Below are 22,991 nucleotides of genomic sequence, written 5' to 3'. Positions count from 1 at the left end.
AACATGTAATTTAACAAAGCGAGTAAGTAAACGCTCTGCTGTACATTAATTGTTTAAGATTCACTGTAATGGATGTGCTAAATTTGAATTCAATAGTTTAAAATCATTGTATACGAAAAACGATTCTGAGAGAAGCGATCTGCCTATAATATTACTGGGTACATTATTGTGTTATACATTATTTTGATGACATTGTTGTGATTTAAGTAACTTATTTTACTATTGGGCATTAGGACCATACTGCAGAACAGTAGGTCACTTTCATCTTTTTTAAAGTACTATCAAATTAAGCATACAAAAACTTAATTTTGAAAAATAATTAGAATTATGTTTTAACATTTTTTAGAAAATTCACTCAATATTTTGAACCATGCCTCGTTATAATTTGTATAGCTTATAACTTATAAGTTATAACATTATGCATTCATACATATTATGCATAGGTATTCGTACAAATTATTTCCTTTTTATTAAATGGATGAATAACTAAATTTTATTTATGTAGGTAACTATAGGTACATAAACCCTATACAGATATACTTTAAGGTCTATGGTACTAGAGTATAGGTAAGTAACAAGGACTAAGATATACCAAGATACCAAGATATCTTAGTCCGAGGTAAGTAGTTAATTTAACGATTCGTTATAGCAGGGGCCCGGGACTTAAAGCACTTAAAATCATTCAAATAAGCGCTTAAAAAGCGTTAAAAAACATTATAAGCACTCAAATAAGCATTAAAAAAACTTAAAATTCAACAAAAATAAAAACTAAAAAATCAAAAAATAAATAAATCTTTATTTTTATACTACAAAAAAAAAATTAAACTTCACTTTCGAGATTTTAAGGATTTTATGGATTTTCTGAAAAATAAAATGTTAACAATATTTACAAATAATTGAAAAACAATTAATTAATTAATTAAATACGCGGCAACGTAGATAAGATAAGAATTATTTTTAATTTTAATTCTATCAATAACAACTTTGCAGGAGAAAACCATAAAAAACTAGAAAAACTGATCGAAAAAGCAAAAGTAATCATAAAAACTGGAAATTAGCATTTTTTTTTAAAATCGCTGAAAAAAGCAAAAAAAAGCACTTTCAAATTTCATAATTGAACGTGCTGTAACATGACATACACTTCCATTATAGCGATCTGCTACATTTTAAGTCAATAAGCAAATGCTCTAAGTCCCGAACCCTGGTTATCACTTATCAGTTATCACAATACGTATATCTTAATTCGTGATACCAATCCACCGTGACACGAAATTAATACAGTTACAGTATACAACTGATTATAAACAAATTATATTAATACAATACATTATATGATAAATTGATACTAAGCACAATTTATATTAGGTACCTCTATCTTTCAGTTCACGCTAAATATGTGCTGTATAGTTTCATAAATCATATTATTATTATTGTTATTAATAATTATGTCATATCACAAAATATGAAAACATTTTGTCTAGATACCTGTCCTAGTTGATACTGGATTTATTATTTAGTGATATGACATAACAATAAATAATAATATTATGATTTCAAAAACTGTATACCAATTAATGTTGACAATGTTGTCATAATCAGATTAAGTGTTGTTTCTATAAACTAATGAAGATATAGGTCTTTATATTAATATTATGGAGTATTAATATAGTATTATTCGTATTTTCTTCGTGGTTACAATCATTGACTAATAGCCATAACAGTTTTACATTATTGCATTTGGTTAGGTTAGGTTATGTTTATGGTTACAGCATTATGTTCTACGGACGACGGTAGATATAATTATTTAAATGATAATAAATTACTGGCCGTCTGTATTTTCAAATAAAATCAAAAGTAACTACTTATTAGTAACCATGTAAAATAATGTCTTCTATTTTTTAAAACGAATTTCAAACTGTAAAAACACAAACAGACTATAAAAAATGTTAGTTTTTTATTATATGTTATATTAATAAAATTATAATAATCTACTATATGGACCTGCAACAGTTTTCGTTGTCTTACGGTGGTGACAATTACGCCGGAGACTTCTACTCAGAGGGTAACTTATTTTTGTTATTAAGTAAACATAGGTATTTTATGAGAACAGTATTAATTAAAAATTCAATAAACCAGATTACTACGATTTTTACGATGATCAATTAGAAGATGGAAATCAGGATTATCAGCCAAATGTGAATTCAAATATTCATAGTGGACCTACGTTTTGGAGCAATCTATCTTTTTACCAGTTGTGTGCACAATGTGTTGTGCCTGCCATTGGGAGTACTGGAAATCTACTGGGAAATACTCTTATTCTGTGCATAATTTTCAGATTATTCATTGTTATAAGTAAGCAAAATATATCATGATAAAACCGTTTTTCAATATGTGTTTATACATAAACACCATTTCAGGCAATAAAATCCAAGTGGTTCCTGAAGCAGTCTTACACACAGTTTGCGCCATATGTGGTGTTCTACCGTTAATTATATTTCATGAAGATGGAGACTTATATCAATTATTACTACAAATTGTGTTGTACCCTATGTTCTGTTACATAGTGTCTATAATATGTATATTGACTTTAAAACGTCATTCCTCTATTGTGTTCTCTGTTATAATCCTATTTACATTATTCTATCGGTGAGTTAAAAGTTAAATATGCATTATATTATAAAAGAAAACAAAATATTCTTAATATAAATATTATATATTAGATGTTAAGTACATTTATTATATGGTATGTATACTTAATTTTAAGTTAAATAACTTATTTTTGATGCATATACTCTGTTTTAAAGTAGAATACACCAATTCTGCACACTTTTTTCCTTTTACCTGTCAGCTTTGCCATTAAACAGGAGATGTGTCCGGCCGTTGTATTCTACTTTGAGACAGAGTATAGTCATTAGTTTAACCTCTATACAATTAATTTCTATTTAATGTACACACTTTTAATTAAAATTATAAATTGTATTGAATGCTGAGATGATTATAACAAAAAATAAAAGTATTTAAATGTTTTCTCTAATGAATTTAAAATAATGGTACATAATTTTAGAATAACATAATATAATTGTAAATATTAGTAAATTATACTAAAATTCTATATTTTAGTCTCAAGATTATTTCAGCTCGTTTTTTTTTTTCTCTCTCCAAACCAATATGCAGTATAACAAATTTGGGTTCAGCAAAACCAATCTTGTGTTGTTAGCTTTAATATTAGAGTGAACTTACCTATTATTGAACTTAAGTTCAGAACATTATCTGTGTTTGTAGATTTGCTATTACAATATTTCAATTATCCTGAGCTATATATGAGCATTTTTAAATTTTAACATTTCATATATATAACTTCCATAAAAATTGAAATGTAAAAAAGCCAACATTGGAAAACTGATAGTTTGTTTAACTTTTATTTTAATATAATGTTAGTTTATCATAACATCAAAACTAACAACATAAGATTAGTTCTAGTGAATTCAAGATCAAAGTTGGGTATGCTTCCTAGGACAGAGAGAAAAAATAAATAGTATTAGTGTGATAACATTTTCAAAAGGAGAAATAATTAGAAACTTAAATATTTACAGTGAATGTTTTACAAATGATTCAAAGTGGCAAAAAACCAAAAGTGCTCATATGCTAATGTCAATGAAAGCAATGGCAATATTATTTGATATTCAATCAAATAAATTAAATAAGTTTCCTTCAGTTCCTCAGTATACAGGTTACATGATGTGCGCAGGAACTGTTTATCTGGGTCCATTTTTAACATTTCAAGAATACTCAAATGCTTTTTCTTTATCTGTTTATTGGGTAATAAATAAATAAATTTATCTTAAACATTACTTTTACCATAACTTATCTTTTTTTTCATTTAAGAACAAGACCAAAGTTTGTCGTTTATTGTGGAAAATAACAATTTCGTTGCTTTGCTTTGTTTTGTCAATTTGTGTGGTGGATTGGCTGTTCAGCCAATATTTGTCTACCAATAATAAAAGGTTTGATTGATTGTAACCAAATTATATTTAATTTTCAATTTATTATAATTCTATGTTATAGCAATTCAATTATTAACATTTTTCTAACAATGTACAAACAAGCTTTGGAGTTCCGTACTGGTCATTATTTTGTAGCCTATGCGTCTACAGTATTTGCAACTGTTTGTGGGTACCACAGTGAAAACAACAGTGAAATATTAGTAACCCACCCATTGGTTATGGAATGGCCACGATCTCTTTTACATGTTGTTGTACATTGGAATGCACCAATGCACTATTGGTTGAAAAAATGTGAGTTACTAATAATTATTTTGGTATCAATATGTAAATTAATTTATACATAATATATTTGTTAATTTATTTAGATGTATTTGAAGAAGTACTGAAATATGGCAATAAAAATAAAAAACACAGAAACAGAATAATTGCTGTAGGGACCACATATTTAGTGAGCTCACTATTACACGGCTTAGAACGGCGTTTATCAGCTGTATTACTTTCTCTTGCTGCTTATACATATGTGGAACACAGAATGCGTACAAAATTGGCATCAAGATTTCCAAACAAATTTTCTTATTTTGCGAAAAACAAATATCCTCACCATGATTCAAAAACATACTTAAGTAGTTTAAACCAATATAACTGGTACTTTTGGAGTATTAACATTATGTTTACTGTTTTAAACATTATACATTTAGCTTATCTTGGTTCGATAATTGATATGTCTGTAGGCAACTCTTACAATACCACCTACCAAGAATCTTTTGCTCCTTGGAGTCGAGTATCTTATTTTAGTCATTTTATAATGTTGTTTATGTTTTTTATTAGTATTATATTATAAATCAAAATTTATACATATTTATAAGTAAATCATTTATAAACATATTACATTTTTATTTATTTGTTTACAATTGTATAAACAGTTAAACCTAATTCAAATTATTTTAAACTGTTAAAAATAAACTAAGAATTAGCAAATTTAAAAATTTGTAAAAAGGAACAATCAAAAAATGTACAAAGAAAAGCTTTGAAGTGAGTAACTGTTTTGCTTTACAGTAAGTTCACCTAAATTGAATTCAATGAATAACATATGAAAATAAATCATGGTATAATATGATAACAAATGATTCTGAGCAAAAACGATACAACTTATTCTTAACAGTAGTTACCAAACTGATTGATTTTTTTTTTTGTGTAGTAAACCACTTTTTCTAGAATGAAAAAACAAATAATTAGAAAAAAACAATTTTCTGAAATCAATACATTCATTTAAAAATCTAAAATGATAACCATAAAAATAATAGTAAAAAAATGAAACTTTTATTCATAAATATTGTTTTGTAATGACTAAATTACCTACATAAAAAATATTTTCAAAAATATAAACAGTTTTTGAAATAATAAGTGTATACTGTATATACATGTATTAAACACTTTTTTCAATTTTATTTAACCTAATCCAGACAAAAATAATAATTTAAATTGGTATAAACAAATTTTAAAGAATACAAAATTAAAAAACTCACTTAGCACATGTACAGATCTGAAAGCTGTAGTTATTTTAATAGTATGTCTTTATTACAAGCCTGGTCAAATGGATGATAATTCTTAACTGAGTTAAGGTGATAAAAAACATTTTAAAAAGTTCGAAGTTAATAGTCATCTTAATTTGTTTTAACTCAATAAGTTGAAAGTTATTTGAAAACTTATAATTAACTTAAGCTAAGTTAAGTTATTTATTTATTTGTTAATATACATATAAGCATAATTCTATGGTTTAAAATAATAAAAAGTAAACATTTATGCAATATATATTAACAATAATAATTTTATTATATTTATTATATAATTATTTATAAATGAACAAAATTGGATTTGATTAGAATTAACTTGTTATTTATTAAGTTTAAATCAATAAAAATCAGTTAAGTTAAAAATCAAGTTAATGAAAATTAAATTTCAAAGAATTACTTAATTTAACTTTTTAGCTTTTATGCCCAGGCCTGATTAATTGGTTAATTTATGACTATATAGCAATATTACATTATACTCTATGGGTGATCAGTATACTACTGTAATTTTATATTTTTATTTTTAAAATGCTCAGAGATTTTTATAGCATAAACCTTATCCAAAATTAAAAATGTTACAAAACAATTACACATATAAGAAAAACCTATAAAAATAACATTCAAATTTACACGAGCTTTAAAATAATATTTACAGTATTGTCTAAAATTATAATGTAAATGATATGTAAACAATGACATGTGTAAAAATAATTAAGTACTTATCATAGTTTTAAATAAGTTGCAGTACCTTACATTTAAAATACAATTAGCTTTAAGATCAGCTGTTTCTTAAAACAAACATAAGAAATAATAAAAATAGCTGCATAATTTCACTAGAATTTAAAGACTAGAGATTAGTAGTATGCTTCTGTTACAAATTATAACAATTTTATACTTATTATTACAAATACTTGACCTAAAAATACTAATTAAAAAATAATTATTTAAATTACCCTGTTTTTTAAATATTGCAATGGTATGGAAAGAAAACAATATAAAGGGTAATAACGAGATTCTATAATACAGTAGGTACTAATTCGGTATGCGCTCTACCGGTTTTTGTGTTCTACACTCGGTCTACATTGGGTAAGGGGATATTGGACTGCAATTACTGTGTAATATGCGTTATCTGCCTCGGTTTTATATGTTAGGTATTTCAACTGTTAATAATAACGATAATCTCTAATTATCTATAGGTACCTTAAATTGTATTACTGTTGGTTTTACTTTTATTACAGTTGTCACACAACGCTCACAAAGGTTGTTCGTAACGAATATAATATATTTTTTTTTTTAAATATTTTTAGTATTTTGTGTATTATTTATAAATTATAATGGCTGTGATGATGTTTCGTGAGTTTTATACTACAGTAGTTCCAAATGAGATTAAGTGTCATCGGTTTTTAGTAGCAAAAGGATTGTTGAAAAGTGCCGAAGACAATGACCCTTAGCATAAACGTGGCACAGAAATGCAGGTAAAACGACGGAAATGCCGTAATGAAGAGTGGATGTCGATTTTTCGGTGTCTAAAAAAAGGCTGTCAGACAACAAGATCACCACGAGCTGGTAGCAGCTTTTTTCATTTTACTGACTTGAACCAACGTTGCAACAGTGGGTTAACACTTTGTCAAATTGTTGACCTTGCATTTATGTTTGTATTGGAATTACCCCCACAAATGGTAATGAATCGAACAGGAAAAAGTAATGAGTGTGTCGCCGACTGGTTTAACATGTGCCGAGAAGTAAGTACAGCTATTTTGAAGACTAAAAAAAAATGGTTGGAAATGTACAAAATCCAAAACAGAATGACGAAGCTTGTTTTGCTGGTCGAAGCAAGTATAATAGGGGTAGATTATTAGCTGGTGACGCTCCTCCTGCCTTGACAGATATAAATGCTGAAGTAATTAATAACCGAAATCACGGTGCAAGGGTAGATGGCCCCTGGGTATTTGGTTTAAAAAATGGAAATGATTGCCGTTATTTTTATGCACATTGACGCGATCGAAAAACACTCCTACCAATAATTGAACGTGAATGCGAGGCAGGATCAGAAATTCATTCAAGCCGAGGTTTTGTACACAAGACGGTAAATCACCAAATCTCATATGTCGATGTAAATACAGGAGTCCACACTCAAAACATTGAGGGGTCATGGTTGGCCGCGAAAATTATATTATTGAAGAAAATGAGGGGTGTTCCATCATTTACAGTCCCATCTTGATCACTATTGCTGGCAACTTTACCGTCAAGACAGTCCGGACCTTTATCTCGCCATATTAGAAGACATTCAGACCGTGAATAATGGTTTTTGAATGAATATAAAATAAATCTCAGTCAAAACGACATATGAGGACTGTAGATCATACCGACTCAGACACTTGTCTATAAAGAATCATTAGTAAAATACAAATATACCGACTCAGACACTTTTCAGTAGAACACATACCGAAACAGAAACTTGTTGGTAGAGCGCATACCAAAACAGATATTTGTTGGTAGAGCACATACCGAATCAGCACCATACAGTATTGTGAACAAAATTCTATTTTTAGCAAAATGTTAATATAAATTGAGTGAGGATAGTTATTGGTAAATATTGGGTAAGAATAATTGAAATAGAAAATTTTTAACTAACCATACCACTGACACCACAACCAATGTATCTAAATTAAAATAGTTAGAACTTAACAATTATAATATAATTTGACGTTTCTTTGACCAAAAGTTAAAAAAATCTCTTTGTGACATATTCTTAGGGTCGAGATTCAATTCATAAAGTGCTTCTCTCCTCCAAATCTATAATCAAAAATAGATAGTTAATAAATATAATGAAATAGTGCTAAAAGTTTAACTCACGTTTACATCTTCTGGAGATGGTTCTGATATAATTTTATTAGCATTAGACAATAGATCTTCTTTGGTTACTAATCTGACTTTGTATAAGGCATACTTGTAAAACATTGCATAGTAATTGGAAGATAAGTCTAGTTGAAATGTAATAGCAAATCTGCTCATACATTTCTGTAAAACATAATATTAGTTAAGTATGAAATATTACTTCCATGTAGTAGCCTAAATATATTTTTAGTTTTTCTTACGTACATTGAGTATTTCAGGTCTCAAGCTTTTTACATTAAAACCTTTAAAAAGATTTATTGAATGAAACAAGGTACAACCGTATGAATCCATATTGTTAATTGGTATAACATTATTCAGTTTTCTTAAATAATAATCTATTGAAAAAAAAATAAAATTATTGTACTTGTCTTAATTTCATCCAAGGCTAGGCATTAATATATGAATAAAATTAAAGTAAATTCAGTAGTTTTAACTTTATTAATTGGTGATGCAGTGCAAAGAAAACATCAAGTGAAACAAAATTTATTTTACTTAAACTATTCAGTGAATTTTTTTAAGATTTAACTTCAATAAAAGAAAATGAATGAACAATTCGACCCAGCCCAGCCTTGAATTAATATTTATATGGTGCTAGATTTAGAGTCGCTTTTCTTGTACATGTGTAGAAAAATAATATATAACATAATCAAAACATTAAATCCTGATGGTATCTTCTATTATTTAATTGGCAGTTAAACTTTTAAATGGGACATTTTTGATAAGATGAATGGGTGTGTAGATCAAAAAGAAGAAAAAGATACTATTACACTTTCACCAAATTAAATGTTATTATTTAAGTAAAACATTTTCACTATTCATTAATAACCACCTAATCACATGGTGAAGTAGTTGAATATTTTAAACTAAACTCATAAATGGAACGCAAAGAAAATCTCAGCTTATAAAAAAAAGATGGGATGGATCATTAAATATTATTTGGTTTATTTGATATTAATATAAATAATAATTGTTCATTTTCCATTTCTTTTTGTGCCTTAAATGCTTATATTGTCATAATTTTGTAGTTCCTAATAAAATAAAACTTCATTCAAGTAAAATCACTTGCCTACAAATTTACAATGATCAAAAAAAAAGATTATTTTGTCATGTGGTACATGGAAATTTTCAAACTATGTAGGTAGTACGCCAGTACGTAGATATAAAAAGGTTGAGAACTACCGTTTTACATTATTTAGTATATTATGTTAACATGAAGGTTTACACGGATTACAATGACAGTGTAAAAGTACCATAATTTTTTACTGTAAGTGTTTCACCCAGTTTTAATTTCCTAAACCTAGCACAAAAAACACAAATTATTTGTAATACTCACCTAACATTTGACTTTCACTATTGGATACTTCTGAGTTACAACCATCCGTGTTACTGATTAAATGCACTAAAGATGTTAATGTATTTGTATTGAGCAGTACACCTGCATTGATATTTAATATACCATTGACATATTGCCCAGCATAATAATTATGTTTGTGTTTATTGACATTCAATAATGATATTAAATGTAATAAGTTTTCATAAATTAACCAAACATTGTCCTTGGCCAAAAATATCCAATCATATTTAATGTTATGAGAATTATATTTGTTATCTAAAAACATTATAGTCTGGCAGTAATACTTCCATGGTTGCGATGAATAAGTATCAGTTATAACATGATCAATATATTTGTGCTCTTGTTTACTCACATACATTTTGTTGTTTCCACATTTGTCAAGCCAAACGTTGTGCTGCATAAGTAATGAGTCAATGTCATTAATAAAAATAAGACACAAAAGTGATATGTTATTATGATTTATAGTTGGTTTTGTTAGATCCACTAGATGATAATGGTGATGGTGGTTCCACTTTATTTGACTGTTAAAATGTTTAACTGGAACTGGAGTTAACTTTGTGTTTTCTTCATAATTCATTAGCAAATAATAAGTATAAACTGATATAATGCCAATAACAAATCCCATTAATAGAGGCATTGACAATGCACATATTTTGGTCCTATTACCATTTGTGCTTCTATACACCAACACCATAGCTGTAGTTGAGATTTATAAATGTTTTAAAACACGCATTAATTATAATATCTTGACAATTTTTTAAGAACGTTATCTACAACATTCTTGGTAAATGACGATTTATTAAATCCATTACAAATTACTAAACAGCAATTTTTCTACATTTACTTGTAATTATAATTTTTACTAAAGCGAGCGATGGCTCACATACATATTTTGTTACTTGCCTACTTATCACTTCTGAGTATCAGTTTCTGATAAGACAGGTAAACGAAAGATTGTATAATACTCTATTGTCTATACATATTTTAAAAGGGGTATAGTTTATTAGGTATAATTGTTAATCATGTAATATAAAAGAATAACATTTTAAATAATTATTAATTTCACAATTCTTTTTTATTGATATAATCCTATTAAAAAATGCCTTTAGAAATAGAATATTTAGGCTATTTCTACCTTCCAATTTTATTTATTCATTTAAATAACAATACATCCCTTCTACCCGGTACCCTATACATGCTAGTATATAATATAATAATTATTAATAATATTATATTTTATACTTTAGGACTTCACACTTTTTATTTTCATTCTCTGACCAACATTTAACATGGACAATTTAAGTTCTGCTGAACCTCGCCCTAGTGTTAATATTAGTGTTAGAGTAAATAAACCTATTAACAAACTTAAAGTTCTGGGATATTATCTATGTTCGTACATTTTCTTTTTACAATAAATCAATTGTTTTGTAAATTGTACATATCGTATACGTAATATCAAATATAACAAAACCAAATATTATTGTCTACGGCAGTGTGAAAATTAGGTATTCCTGTTGTACGTTAATACGCCAGTTGGTTGTTATATTTACTTTTGCATAGTACCTACCTATGTTAATAAATTGTTAATATGTTGTAATTTTATTTAATTTTATTAAGGTAAGGTGCCTGTAACTTGAGTTATTGAGATAAACAACATAATTATACTGGTGATACAATACTATAATAACTAAATGGCCCGCCCGCATCACCACAACTTGTAAATACAAACCAAGACCCACATTTTTTTGTTAGCATTTGTGGGTGGGTGGGTGTTTAGGTCACTGTGTTGTGGGTGAGATATTAGTCTTGAAAATATTTATTCCATAGCCCATAGGCATTTCAAAAGATATCGTTGTCTCTATACTTACGGTCATATTTACTATTTATGACATGAGAATGAATAACACAAGGGTGAATGTAAGTTCCCACTCAAAAGTCAGGGTAGGTACTTAAATAAACTCTTACACGGAATTAAAATGTATCCAATATTGTGAATAGTTAATATTTCGATACATAATCGGTGTAACGTTTTCACGACAGCTATTATTATTTACATACATCCAAGATCATGTACATTATGTCTTAACGATGTTTTTTTGTATAAAATTGGTAGGTACCTATTTATTATGCATTCAAAAAAATTTTTTGAAATGAGCGTCTATCGAAAAATATAGGGTCTCCACCATGAATTAAGATATAATTAAGTATATCTTAATTCGTAGTCTCCACATAATTGAATTTGACTATGTATATTACTGAAACATCAGCCGTGGGTAGATATAAAGACTTTAGTAAGTACCTACACTTAATTCTGTTAAGCCGTATTATACCTATAATGTATGTAGAAGGTATTTCACACAATATAAAAGGCCAAAAGGAATTTCTGACTAGTGACTTTCTACTTTTAAGTTATTAGAAGATGTGAGAAAAAAAACATTAAATTATAAATAATTTCTATAATATTGTAGGTACTATAAAAACATTAAAAACCGTGTTAAGCAGTAAGCACATGCGGTATACACAATACACTATACATTTACTATGTACAATACTATTTTTTACTATTTTTTTGCTGTTTGAACCGAAGACGCCGCGATTTTATAGGTACTACACAAATTAAAAATAAAGTAAATTTAAATTTAATAAATATTTAAATTTTGAATTCACTAATAAGCAAAAAAAAAAATTAAATAAATGTTCGTTTAATGTCTAAATTATTAAATTAAATTATCTTTTTGAAAGAAAAAAAACTGGCTAAACAATCGTCAAGCTATTCGAAAAAAACAATTGTCTTAAGACGTGTACGGTTTACCTACTACCTATAGTATAACTCATAAATAATATTAGTTTGGTTATATCTTTCGTCTATACTGCGTTAATACATTATTCTATTCTGTGACATTACTACTTGTAAAAGTTTGTAAATCACACCTTTAAGTATCTAACAAAGGAAATATAAATGCCCATAATATTATACGAGGACAACCACCGTCGTCGTTGTGATCACGCCGATCCCCACGCATTATATTGGACTATTGGAGGGAGGAACAAGAGTATAACAAGCGTCCTTTCTTAATATGTCCTCGCCCACTGGACGAAACATTCTATCGAGTCATTTTTTGTTCAGGCAGGGTAGGTACTAGGTATAATATAGTCCTAAGACTTGTGTCGTTTTGGAATTTTTTCCAGCCGTACCGACCGCGACTGTCCCCGCAGTTTTCTACCTCCATGAGAACCGCGGCAAGTGCGTTTGAAATTTAAATATTCATCATTGCCGCCTACATTATCCATCTTATCTCTTTTTCATCGATCGCACCAACATTGAATATTCGACGCGATGAACAACGATCATAATAAATAAAATTAAAATAATATGTAATATAAGATATTATAACATAGTAATTTATCAAAACAGAAACACGTGCCTATAATATACTGTGTAATTATAGTCCACAACCTCCGTAAATTTGCACCTATACAGTTCGTGATCTCTCGATCGATTTAACTTGCTGCACTCTAAGATTTTATTCTTATTATATTTTTTAAATTTTTTATCACTACGAACAGTACGAACGCCATAACAACAAATTCGCGCGCACACGCACACGCACACGCATACAAGCACAAACCCAAACTACCACACATACACACACACACACACACACACGCACACATACACTGCGCGTGCACACTGCACGCACACACACGCACACACACTGCACTACACTCACACAAATTACAAACACTCGCGCGAGTCCAAACACTCCGAGCACAAGACCGCACTAGTAATAATATTATTATTTATTATTTATCATAATTATTATTGCCATTTTGGATTTTTCTCGCATATATCCGACCCCGACGAGGTCGGACAGCAGACAATACGTAAGATACGCACGGCAACTGTGTTTTCGTTTTCGTCTAAAACGTGATCCGCCGACCGCCGTGTCCGTTACTGCTAGCCGCCCGGCGTTCCGCTGAACACCAATCAACCAACCAAGTGAGTATTTTTATTATTTATTACACGTTTGTCGTACATCCCTCGGCGGCCCTCTATGGCGGTGGCGGTACCTACCCATACCATAGTGCCGTTTTGTGTCGGCGTCGAGATTTTTAAAATGTGGGTACCAAATTGTCCTTGGCCGCCGTTAGCGTTTCTTTATCAACTCATATTTTTCTCCACTTCATTTTCACCAAAAGCGACAACATTTGTTCACATTTGTTACTCATCTGTCTACCTTTTGATTTTGTTCTAACTCAGGGAACATTCATTTGGCTGCTTGTTTCTCGTTTTTGATCTTCGTGTATCATTAACCGAGTTTGAAAAATGGCCGTCAATATACTGCAGACCAACAACACTGGTAAAATCAATAACAAACGCCTGTCATTGATACAAATTGTGAAAATTGATCTGAATGCCAACTCTGAAACCTCCGATGATGGTGTCGTATACTCTCCCGCTTATATTTCCACTACCAATACTTGCGTCATGAATGGTGGAACGGCATCACAGGGGATACAATTTCAATTGTTGGGTGAGTATTAATTATTTGTTCAGTTGAAGGAGATATTCAAAATATTTTATTTTACATTTTGTTGATATTGATGTAATAATTAGCCACCTATCTATAGGTAGGTTTATTTAGTAACCTCTCATAAATAAAATGACCAAAATCTGCAGAGATAAATAGAATTTTTTTAAAGTCAGGTACTTACATTTAAATTTCAAAAAATTTTTAAAAGTATAAAACTACCTATAAAAACTAATTCACCTATTTGTTTTATTTATTTAGTAAATGTATCTTAATTATCTTTCATTAAAGCTGATGAATGACCCAACTTAAATGTATACAACTTAATAACTTCAAAATGGAATTTTATAACATTTTGTAGTAGTAACAATAGTAATTAGTAACATTTTCATATTATTATTATTATTATATTTTTATATATATAATCACTTAAAATTTTTAGATATTAAGTAATAATTAATTGTATTATACAATTAATAGTTAATAGTTTAATTGAGTAACATAGTTAAAATTAACACTTTTGTTTTTTGTTTATAACTTGTAAGTTAGTATAATTTACAAATAAAAAGTTATAATAAAAAACAAATAACCTAATATTTTAGCTTATTCAGTCTTAAAACACTCCTTTTTCAAGTCTTTTTTTTACATCATTTAATAAATACAAAATATAGTATTTAATATTTAGGTACCTACTTAAAAGTCAGTAAAAAACAATTATCAATTAGCTTTCAACCATTAATCAATTTTTTGAAAGAAATATTAAATTCTTATTTTAGTAGGATTTAAAGTATTTATACTTTTTCAACAAATGAACCCTGCTATACTAAGGTCACGTTCTGAATGCACTGAACTCAATGTGCTAGAATGATATTGAGCTGTTTGCTTTTTTAATCGAACTAACTAAGATTTGGACCAATACTATGAACAATAATATATGTTTTCTTTCTCAGCTACCAAATCTCCATTTAAATATTTTTCAATTTCCATTAGACAACTTAGTGCACAGCATAAATATAGTTTTTAACTGCGTGTATAGCTGAAAATTAGATTATGTATTTAATGATACATTTTTTTTTTTTGATATTGTTGCAAATATCGGCCCAACTCTAATAGTTAATAACCTTAGCAATTTAAAATTGTATAGAAATGCATACCAACTATAATTAAATACTTGTAAATAGGGTGATATTGGAAGCATATTTTAAGTGATTTAACAGAAACAGATAAAGAGAAATATAGATTGGTCACCTTAAATTATAAAATATAAAATCCAATTGTTTAAATTAAACAAAAAATGTTTAACTATAAATATTGCTCATTTACTTATTAGTTTATATACTCGGTAACGGTCCAATATGCGACCTACACACTGATTTACGGTCCAATATGCGACCTACACACTGATTTACGGTCCAATATGCGACCTACACACTGATTTACGGTCCAATATGCGACCTACACACTGATGGTTCAATACGTGTAAAATACAAATAATTTTAATTTTTAACTAACCTTTTTTTCATTCCACTTCTCAGTGTCGTCAATAACTATATGTATTGTTTTTCATTCCACTTCTCAGTGTCGTCAATAACTATATGTATTGTTTCAGTCTGTATTGTTATGAAACGTATTTTTCATATCAGTCAAAAATGCATCAAAAATGGTTTTTGGATTTTGACACGATCTCCACCACTCTTCTTGGAGTTGTCGATCTAGTAAAGGAGACGCCCCATTTTTTTTTATATTATATTTGGATTTCACAATTCTCCATAAGCCTTCAATTTGTTGAGTGTGTGCTCCTGTTTCCGGGTCAATAAAAAATTCTGAATGGTTAACTGTTAGATGAATATATCCATGATGATTTAATGTTGAGTACGCTCTCCATTGGTCACTTTAAATTGTCGTTCCAGTTTTTATTTCATTTTTAATAATTTGTAAAAGAGTTTCTCGATCCCATTTTTCTACTATAAAAAATCGCCGTTCTAATAATAAGTCTGGCCGTTTCCAACAAATTCCAAATACCCATGGGCCTACTATACGATTCCCATAATTTTTATTTGTACGTACTATTTCATTTTCATCAGAATCTTCGTTGCTGGAATTACTTATTTCTCTTAATGGCTGATGGTCCCCACGCTGTAATCGACCACGGTTATACTTCCTTTTACCCTGAAAAAGGGATTCGTCAATTTGGACAGTACAACCAGGACCACCCATTTTCTCTCTTTTTGAAAAACAATATACTGGTATATCTCTGCATAAATTATACCAATCAATTATGGTGTTTTTGCTTCTTCTAGTCCAATTTACAGCTTGATTTATTGGAACTAAATTAACCCAGAACCAAACTATTTCCATTATTTCACATAATGATAGCTGACTATTACAACGGCCGTTAAGATCCGTGTATGTAAAAAAGTCACTATCTTTACGAATCGATTGGTAAGTTTGGCAACCCCGTTTTGTACATCGTAATGTTACAACTCTTTTCATAGTGCCATCAGAATTTCGTTTTTTACTACTTCTTAAATATTCCACAAGTTGGCCATTACATACGACACCGTCTTTCACCTTTATACATGTCATCGGATTATCAGCCAGTAATAGCCCTCGGTCTTTTAAATATTGAACACATACCACTTCATCTCTAATAATGTTCCTATATAGGTGACCAATAGTAGATGTCATGTTGAGTTTGAACAAAAAAATTCACACGCACAAAATAAAACTTAAATAAAAAATCACAAAACGAGCGCACGACACATACGAATGAAATCGGAACTGTACTAACTGAGGACAGTAAAGTATTATAAAAGATTGTAAGTAGGTATACCTATCGGAGAACAAAAATAAAATAAAATAGAATAAAATGCCCATAATGACAATTATCGCGATAAAGAAACCTGTAGATCAACTCAATCTTATCGGTAGGTCGAGGAACATTTGTAGGTCGCATATTGGACCGTTACCATATACTCTAACTACTTATTAGATTAGACTTAGGTTGTTTTTTATAAAATAATCTCTAACAATCTTACAATAATGAGAAATAGCAGCAAACTAGTAAAAAAATCCACATAATGTTTGCATTATTTATTTAGGTAATTCATTACTTTTAGTAAACTATATTATTGGGAATTTGTGCTCTAAGATAAAATATGCAGTTAAAATTGTAAAATAATTCTTTTAAACACCAAAAGATCGAGAATTCTCAAAAATATACTCTAAACAGTTTCAGATTTTCAATTATGATGCCTTTAAAGTTTAAACAAATGTTGTGCTTACATAGAATATTATAAGATGTACCAGAATCTTTGAAAATTCTTACAACTGTGTCACCTAATTATAAGCATTAATAACAATAATGGAACAACTAGAATTTTTCATTTGGAAGGGGAGGGGTGAGGTTCCAAAAACTACAAATTTATAATGTATTATCATAGAATTTAAAAAAATAGTTTTATTCCAAATATTATAGTGTAAAATCAGAAAAATCCTACCTATTATTGTTTTTGTTGTATAAATTAATGTTTTACAATTATTATCCTCTCACTAAAAAATGTAATTTGACATTTAGCACACTCTAGTGTGTATCCGTGGGGGAGGTCTATCCCTTTAATGCACCACTGATTAATAATGAAATAACTACTTATATACCATACTGTATTAATTATAAAGGTTTATTAAGTACATTGAATTATAGTGAATTAATCCATTTTATAGAAATGATAATGATATTATAGTTTTTGTCCTAGACAGTTCTTAGAAAATAATAACTTGTATTGCAAACTTTTAAAAATTATTTTTTAAACTTAATTATTTTGTAAACAATTTTATCAAATATTACTTAATATAATTCAATAATAATATTCAACTGAATGTCTAACCATTTTATCATAAACTAATTCTAGTTGGATCATATTAAAAGTATTAAATCTATGAAATTATTTTACTGGTCGCCTCAAAATGTTGTGACAATGATGTTGCAGTAAAATTATTGCATCAAAACATTGTAGCAGCTATCAAACATCCTTAATGTTGTAATGCATTATGTTATCTGGTTATCACTCTGAAAGATAAAAGAGTAATATTATTATTTTTACATTAGTTGGCTGCTTGCTGCCGCTCAGTGATTCAGTGTATAATAAAACCGTTTAAAAAAAAAAAATTTACATTGTATATTGAATTGATACTTTTACTTATTATGAATTATTATTTCTCACATCTTCCATTCATCATCTACACAATAAAATTATAAAAATATATTTATTGACATTTTTTAAATTTTTAAGTAACACTTTCATAGAGCTAAAAAATAGTTGCTAAACCCTGCAGATTATACAAAACTTGTTTTAATAATACTTAAAAAATATCCTTTATAAGTTTATATTTTAAAATTGTAATTAATAATTTAAAAAAAATTCTAGGTGGTAACAATGAGAATATTGTAGAATTCACTCCCAGTTACTCAGTTGACTATTGTAAAGTTGCCAAAGATACATATGCCATACAGTTGAATAATCATTCATATATGTTAAAGTTTAAAACACATATCGGTAAGTATTTTTAAATTGTTTATATTAATATAAAAAGTTTTATGAAGTTAAATAATTACTTATGTAAATATTTTAAAATTAGATTTATATGAATTCACTGTATTGCTGGATCGTGCTAAAAAAGGGAATGATCTCTCAGTTTTTTCTAATAGAACTGATGAAGCATCAGCTGCTCAATATTTCCAGGTAATTTATATTATACACCCTACTGTTATACATTTTTATTATTAAATATATTTATTTTTGATCAGTTTTATGGATATCTTTCTCAACAACAAAACATGTTACAAGACTATATACGTACAAGTACCTATCAAAAAGCAGTGCTTATCAATACCATAGACTTTCAAGACAAAGTTGTACTAGATGTAGGCGCCGGATCGGGGATATTATCATTTTTTTCTGTCCAAGCTGGTGCTAAAAAAGTTTATGCTGTGGAAGCAAGTTCAATGGCACAACATGCTCAGGTATAAAATATTTAAGTTAATAATAATAATAATAATAAATCCATCTATTTATTTTTTTTATTTGAAGACGTTGGTAGATTCTAATAATTTGGGAGACAAAGTTTTTATTGTTGCTGGTAAAATTGAAGAAATTGATTTACCCGAAAAAGTAGATGTTATTATATCAGAACCAATGGGATATATGCTCTACAATGAACGCATGCTTGAAACCTATTTGCACGCTAAAAAGTGGTTAAAACCTGGAGGTAATGTATATTATTTATACTACTGATTATTCAAAACAAATATTAAGTAGAGTTAATTATAATATATTAATTGTATTATTGTTGGTACTAATTATTTATAATTTATAGGAAAAATGTATCCTAGTAAAGGGGATTTGCACATAGCTCCTTTCACTGATGATGCATTATTCATGGAACAAACAAATAAAGCTAGTTTTTGGTATGTAAAATATATTGTTATAATAGATCTATACTCTATTCCAAATAAGAGCTCCACTGCCTTGACCCACATAAATAAGCCGCAGTTTAAATGCTGAACCCCCTAGCAATGTCTAATCATTCGGTGATCAGTGGATTGTTTGTTGTTAGTCGGCTACTGTGCATACGGTGGTAGAAACAATCTGGAGTGGGGTATAAGTGCACAAGTTAAACCCGTTTTTGTTCACTACCCAGTACACTATACTACAGTAAATAGTTTGCTGAAATTTTTTATTATTAATTCCCTGCTTCATTTGGTTGTTATTGATTTAACCTTTTGTATTTTTTATATTCGTTCTTTTCTGTAGATATTGTCTGCAGTACTTATATAATATATTATTAACCTTTTGTTAATACTGAATAATAAACATTTTTATAATTAACTAAATTTTTGTGCGGAGAATATAAGATAAATAAAGTAACAAATTTTTATAGGTACACAATAAATAATTTTCAACTGAAATTTAATAAAAATAAATTACATTTTTATATACCTACAGTATTTTTATTTGCTGTTTTATAAATTATTTTATATTTACTCGTTACCTCTTCATGATCAGAATCTATATTACTCAAGTGTTCATCTAGATGAATGTCGAACTGTACATTTAAAACATGATGCACAGTAACACTTGCAACTGAGCGCTTCATCCCTTGTTTTATATAACGTCATCTAACATCCAAGAGGACGGAACTCGGAGGGATGGTGCATTTTTTTTTTGGTTTATCATGGTCTGGAGACAAAACTTTCTGCCAAATTTCAAAACTTAAATATTTTTGTAAGGTATAACCCCCTATTGACTGGACTAATTATAATATTGCTCGAAATGGATTAGATACCAAACAAAATTTGAATACATTTTCTTATAGGTTGGTTTTTAAAAAAAATAATCTAATTACATTTTTTTATTTGAAGGGTTCAGTCGTGTTTTCATGGAGTTGATCTGAGTTCATTACGAGATATGGCCATGCGAGAATATTTTCGACAGCCAATAGTTGATACGTTTGATATTCGTATTTGCCTTGCCAAGTCTGTCAAACATAGCTTGGATTTTCTCACAGCTACAGAACAACAATTGCACAAAATTGACATTCCACTTGAGTATTATATACTTGAATCTGGAACGATTCATGGATTAGCTTTTTGGTTTGATGTTGCATTTCAAGGCAGCAGCCAAACTCTGTGGCTATCTACCTCACCTACTGAATCGTTAACTCATTGGTATCAAGTCAGGTGCCTTCTAGAAAAGCCTATTCTTGTTAAAGTTGGTCAAATTTTAACTGGTAGTGTATCACTTCAAGCCAATGTTAGGTTAGTATATTAAACTCTAATATCATTCAGTAATTTAATTTGTATTACTTAATATTCTAATAAAAATAATTAATATGTTTTTAGACAAAGTTATGATGTTTTCATAAATTTAATGATTGATGGGCTTCCACATACATGTTCTTCCAACAATTTGGATCTGAAAAACCCATACTTTCGGTATACTGGTCAACCGCCTCAACCTCCTCCCGGTGTCAATACTATATCACCCAGTGAGAGTTATTGGGCCAACTTGGATCTCCAAAGTACTACATCTGGTATTTTTTATAATAGTATTGAGTATCATAATCTTACTAACAATGGTGAAACTTGATTTAAATAGCTTTAAATATGGTTAATGGCATTCCATTGAATGGTTATGCTACAGACATTTCCATGGATATGCAAACATCTCCAACTGCTGTTGCTAATAATACAAATCTAATAAATTTAGGTAATTGAGTAAAGACAATTATATTATATAATTAGTAACTTTTATAACAGAAACAAATAAATGTATTTGTTTTATTAAATAGTTACCGTACCTCAACCAAATATTCATCCAGGATCTATAAGTAGTACTGGAAGACAACGAGTCAGCACAGCTACTTCTACAGCAGGAGCACAACTTATTGGTGGTGGAATATCTCCCACCTTATTTACTTCCAACCAGGTAGATATTAAGTAGATTTATTGTTGTAAAACAAATGTTCCAAATGTAATACTAAGTATTAATTGCCCGTTAGTTTTAAAATATAAACGTAGAATGATTGAATGTATGCCTTCCAATTTAAAAGATATTTTTTTCAAACAATTTAGTAATTTCGTTTTTTTATTCATAATAATTATTTTAATTGACCATAACTTTTTTAGAACCAAAACCAACAACTTTCGTTAGGTGCAGCGACAGCTGCTGCAGGAGGTTCAACCACTGCTATGGGAAACTATCCAGTTAACAACAGTTTAATGATTGGAGACTATGTTGCGCCCAGCACTGGTGTTTTAAATATTTCATATCGTTAAATTATTACATTATGGTTTATTTGTATTTACAAAATGAATCTTAAGCCGCGACTATTTCAAAATCACTTGAGGAGATTTATTTCTCCTTCCATAAATTTACCATCTACTCAAATAATTATATATATACAATATAATATGTATAGTTTAAATGTTTTAATACAAACTATTTTTATTTATAATTTTAAACTCAAGTAGGATAATTAATAATTTTAAAAAGGAAATGTTTTCCTGTTACTCATTTTTTCATAAGAAAAAATATATTTATAGGCTTCAATATGATAAACACCCGTTATTTTTTACATTTTGATAAAAAAAAAATACAAATTGGTTTTAAACACTTAACAACTCTTAGCAACAAATTTTCTGTATTTCCAAATTATATTATACAATTAATATGTATAGATTTATATACTTGCTTCAAAATTGTTGTATTAGTTTATGGCTGAATGATAAACAATTTAAAAAAAAAATAGTAATATGGTACATAATATGTATGAAAAACAATTATAAGTATTAATTATTTTATAAATAAAAAATAATAATATTAATATGATAAAAATATCGAAAATAATTATACTAGAATATATTATTAATTTTTGAGGAACATATTACATATTGTTATTTTATAGTGTATAATACTTTTTAGTTAGACCTTTGTTGCTGATGTATTGTTAAGGTTGATTATATGAATCAATGATGATTTGGCAATAACTTTATGTATACTTTTTTATAACTATTTTTCTTTGTAATGTTATTTTTAATTTGGTAAAAATTAATACCTAAGGTGTGCATTAT

The 22,991-nt window shown here is 28.4% G+C and overlaps 4 protein-coding genes across 5 annotated transcripts; 2 read left to right on the top strand and 2 right to left on the bottom strand.

Moving 5' to 3' along the window:
* Nucleotides 1-1,360: 1,360 nt before the first annotated feature.
* Nucleotides 1,361-4,892, top strand: LOC111028821 (protein-serine O-palmitoleoyltransferase porcupine). The gene is made up of 7 exons (XM_022307587.1): nucleotides 1,361-2,062; nucleotides 2,137-2,352; nucleotides 2,418-2,646; nucleotides 3,594-3,819; nucleotides 3,886-4,004; nucleotides 4,066-4,295; nucleotides 4,370-4,892. The coding sequence occupies exons 1-7, from the start codon at nucleotides 1,996-1,998 to the stop codon at nucleotides 4,843-4,845; spliced, it is 1,563 nt and encodes a 520-aa protein (XP_022163279.1). The 5' UTR covers nucleotides 1,361-1,995; the 3' UTR covers nucleotides 4,846-4,892.
* A 2,133-nt stretch (nucleotides 4,893-7,025) lies between these two features.
* LOC111028764 lies at nucleotides 7,026-10,756 on the bottom strand. The gene is made up of 4 exons (XM_022307521.1): nucleotides 9,807-10,756; nucleotides 8,678-8,808; nucleotides 8,432-8,596; nucleotides 7,026-8,371 (listed from the first exon to the last, which is right to left on the bottom strand). The coding sequence occupies exons 1-4, from the start codon at nucleotides 10,519-10,521 to the stop codon at nucleotides 8,267-8,269; spliced, it is 1,116 nt and encodes a 371-aa protein (XP_022163213.1). The 5' UTR covers nucleotides 10,522-10,756; the 3' UTR covers nucleotides 7,026-8,266.
* A 2,746-nt stretch (nucleotides 10,757-13,502) lies between these two features.
* On the top strand, nucleotides 13,503-22,320 carry LOC111028614 (histone-arginine methyltransferase CARMER). 2 transcript variants are annotated; one of them, XM_022307342.1, is made up of 12 exons: nucleotides 13,503-13,827; nucleotides 14,089-14,362; nucleotides 18,787-18,915; nucleotides 18,998-19,101; nucleotides 19,167-19,382; nucleotides 19,450-19,627; nucleotides 19,736-19,826; nucleotides 20,781-21,176; nucleotides 21,261-21,451; nucleotides 21,517-21,627; nucleotides 21,710-21,846; nucleotides 22,047-22,320. In XM_022307342.1, the coding sequence occupies exons 2-12, from the start codon at nucleotides 14,155-14,157 to the stop codon at nucleotides 22,194-22,196; spliced, it is 1,911 nt and encodes a 636-aa protein (XP_022163034.1). In that variant the 5' UTR covers nucleotides 13,503-13,827; nucleotides 14,089-14,154; the 3' UTR covers nucleotides 22,197-22,320. The 2 variants fall into 2 exon arrangements, with proteins under 2 accessions (XP_022163034.1, XP_022163041.1); XM_022307349.1 differs by having other exon boundaries at nucleotides 13,504-13,827; nucleotides 21,261-21,439.
* Nucleotides 15,108-17,855, bottom strand: LOC111028626. Its single transcript, XM_022307356.1, has one exon. The coding sequence runs from the start codon at nucleotides 17,045-17,047 to the stop codon at nucleotides 16,253-16,255; it is 795 nt and encodes a 264-aa protein (XP_022163048.1). The 5' UTR covers nucleotides 17,048-17,855; the 3' UTR covers nucleotides 15,108-16,252.
* Nucleotides 22,321-22,991: the final 671 nt, after the last annotated feature.

Source organism: Myzus persicae, unplaced genomic scaffold (assembly GCF_001856785.1).
Source record: "Myzus persicae strain clone G006 unplaced genomic scaffold, MPER_G0061.0, whole genome shotgun sequence".
Classification (NCBI taxonomy): domain Eukaryota; kingdom Metazoa; phylum Arthropoda; class Insecta; order Hemiptera; family Aphididae; genus Myzus; species Myzus persicae.
This window is presented reverse-complemented; position numbering and strand designations above follow the sequence as displayed.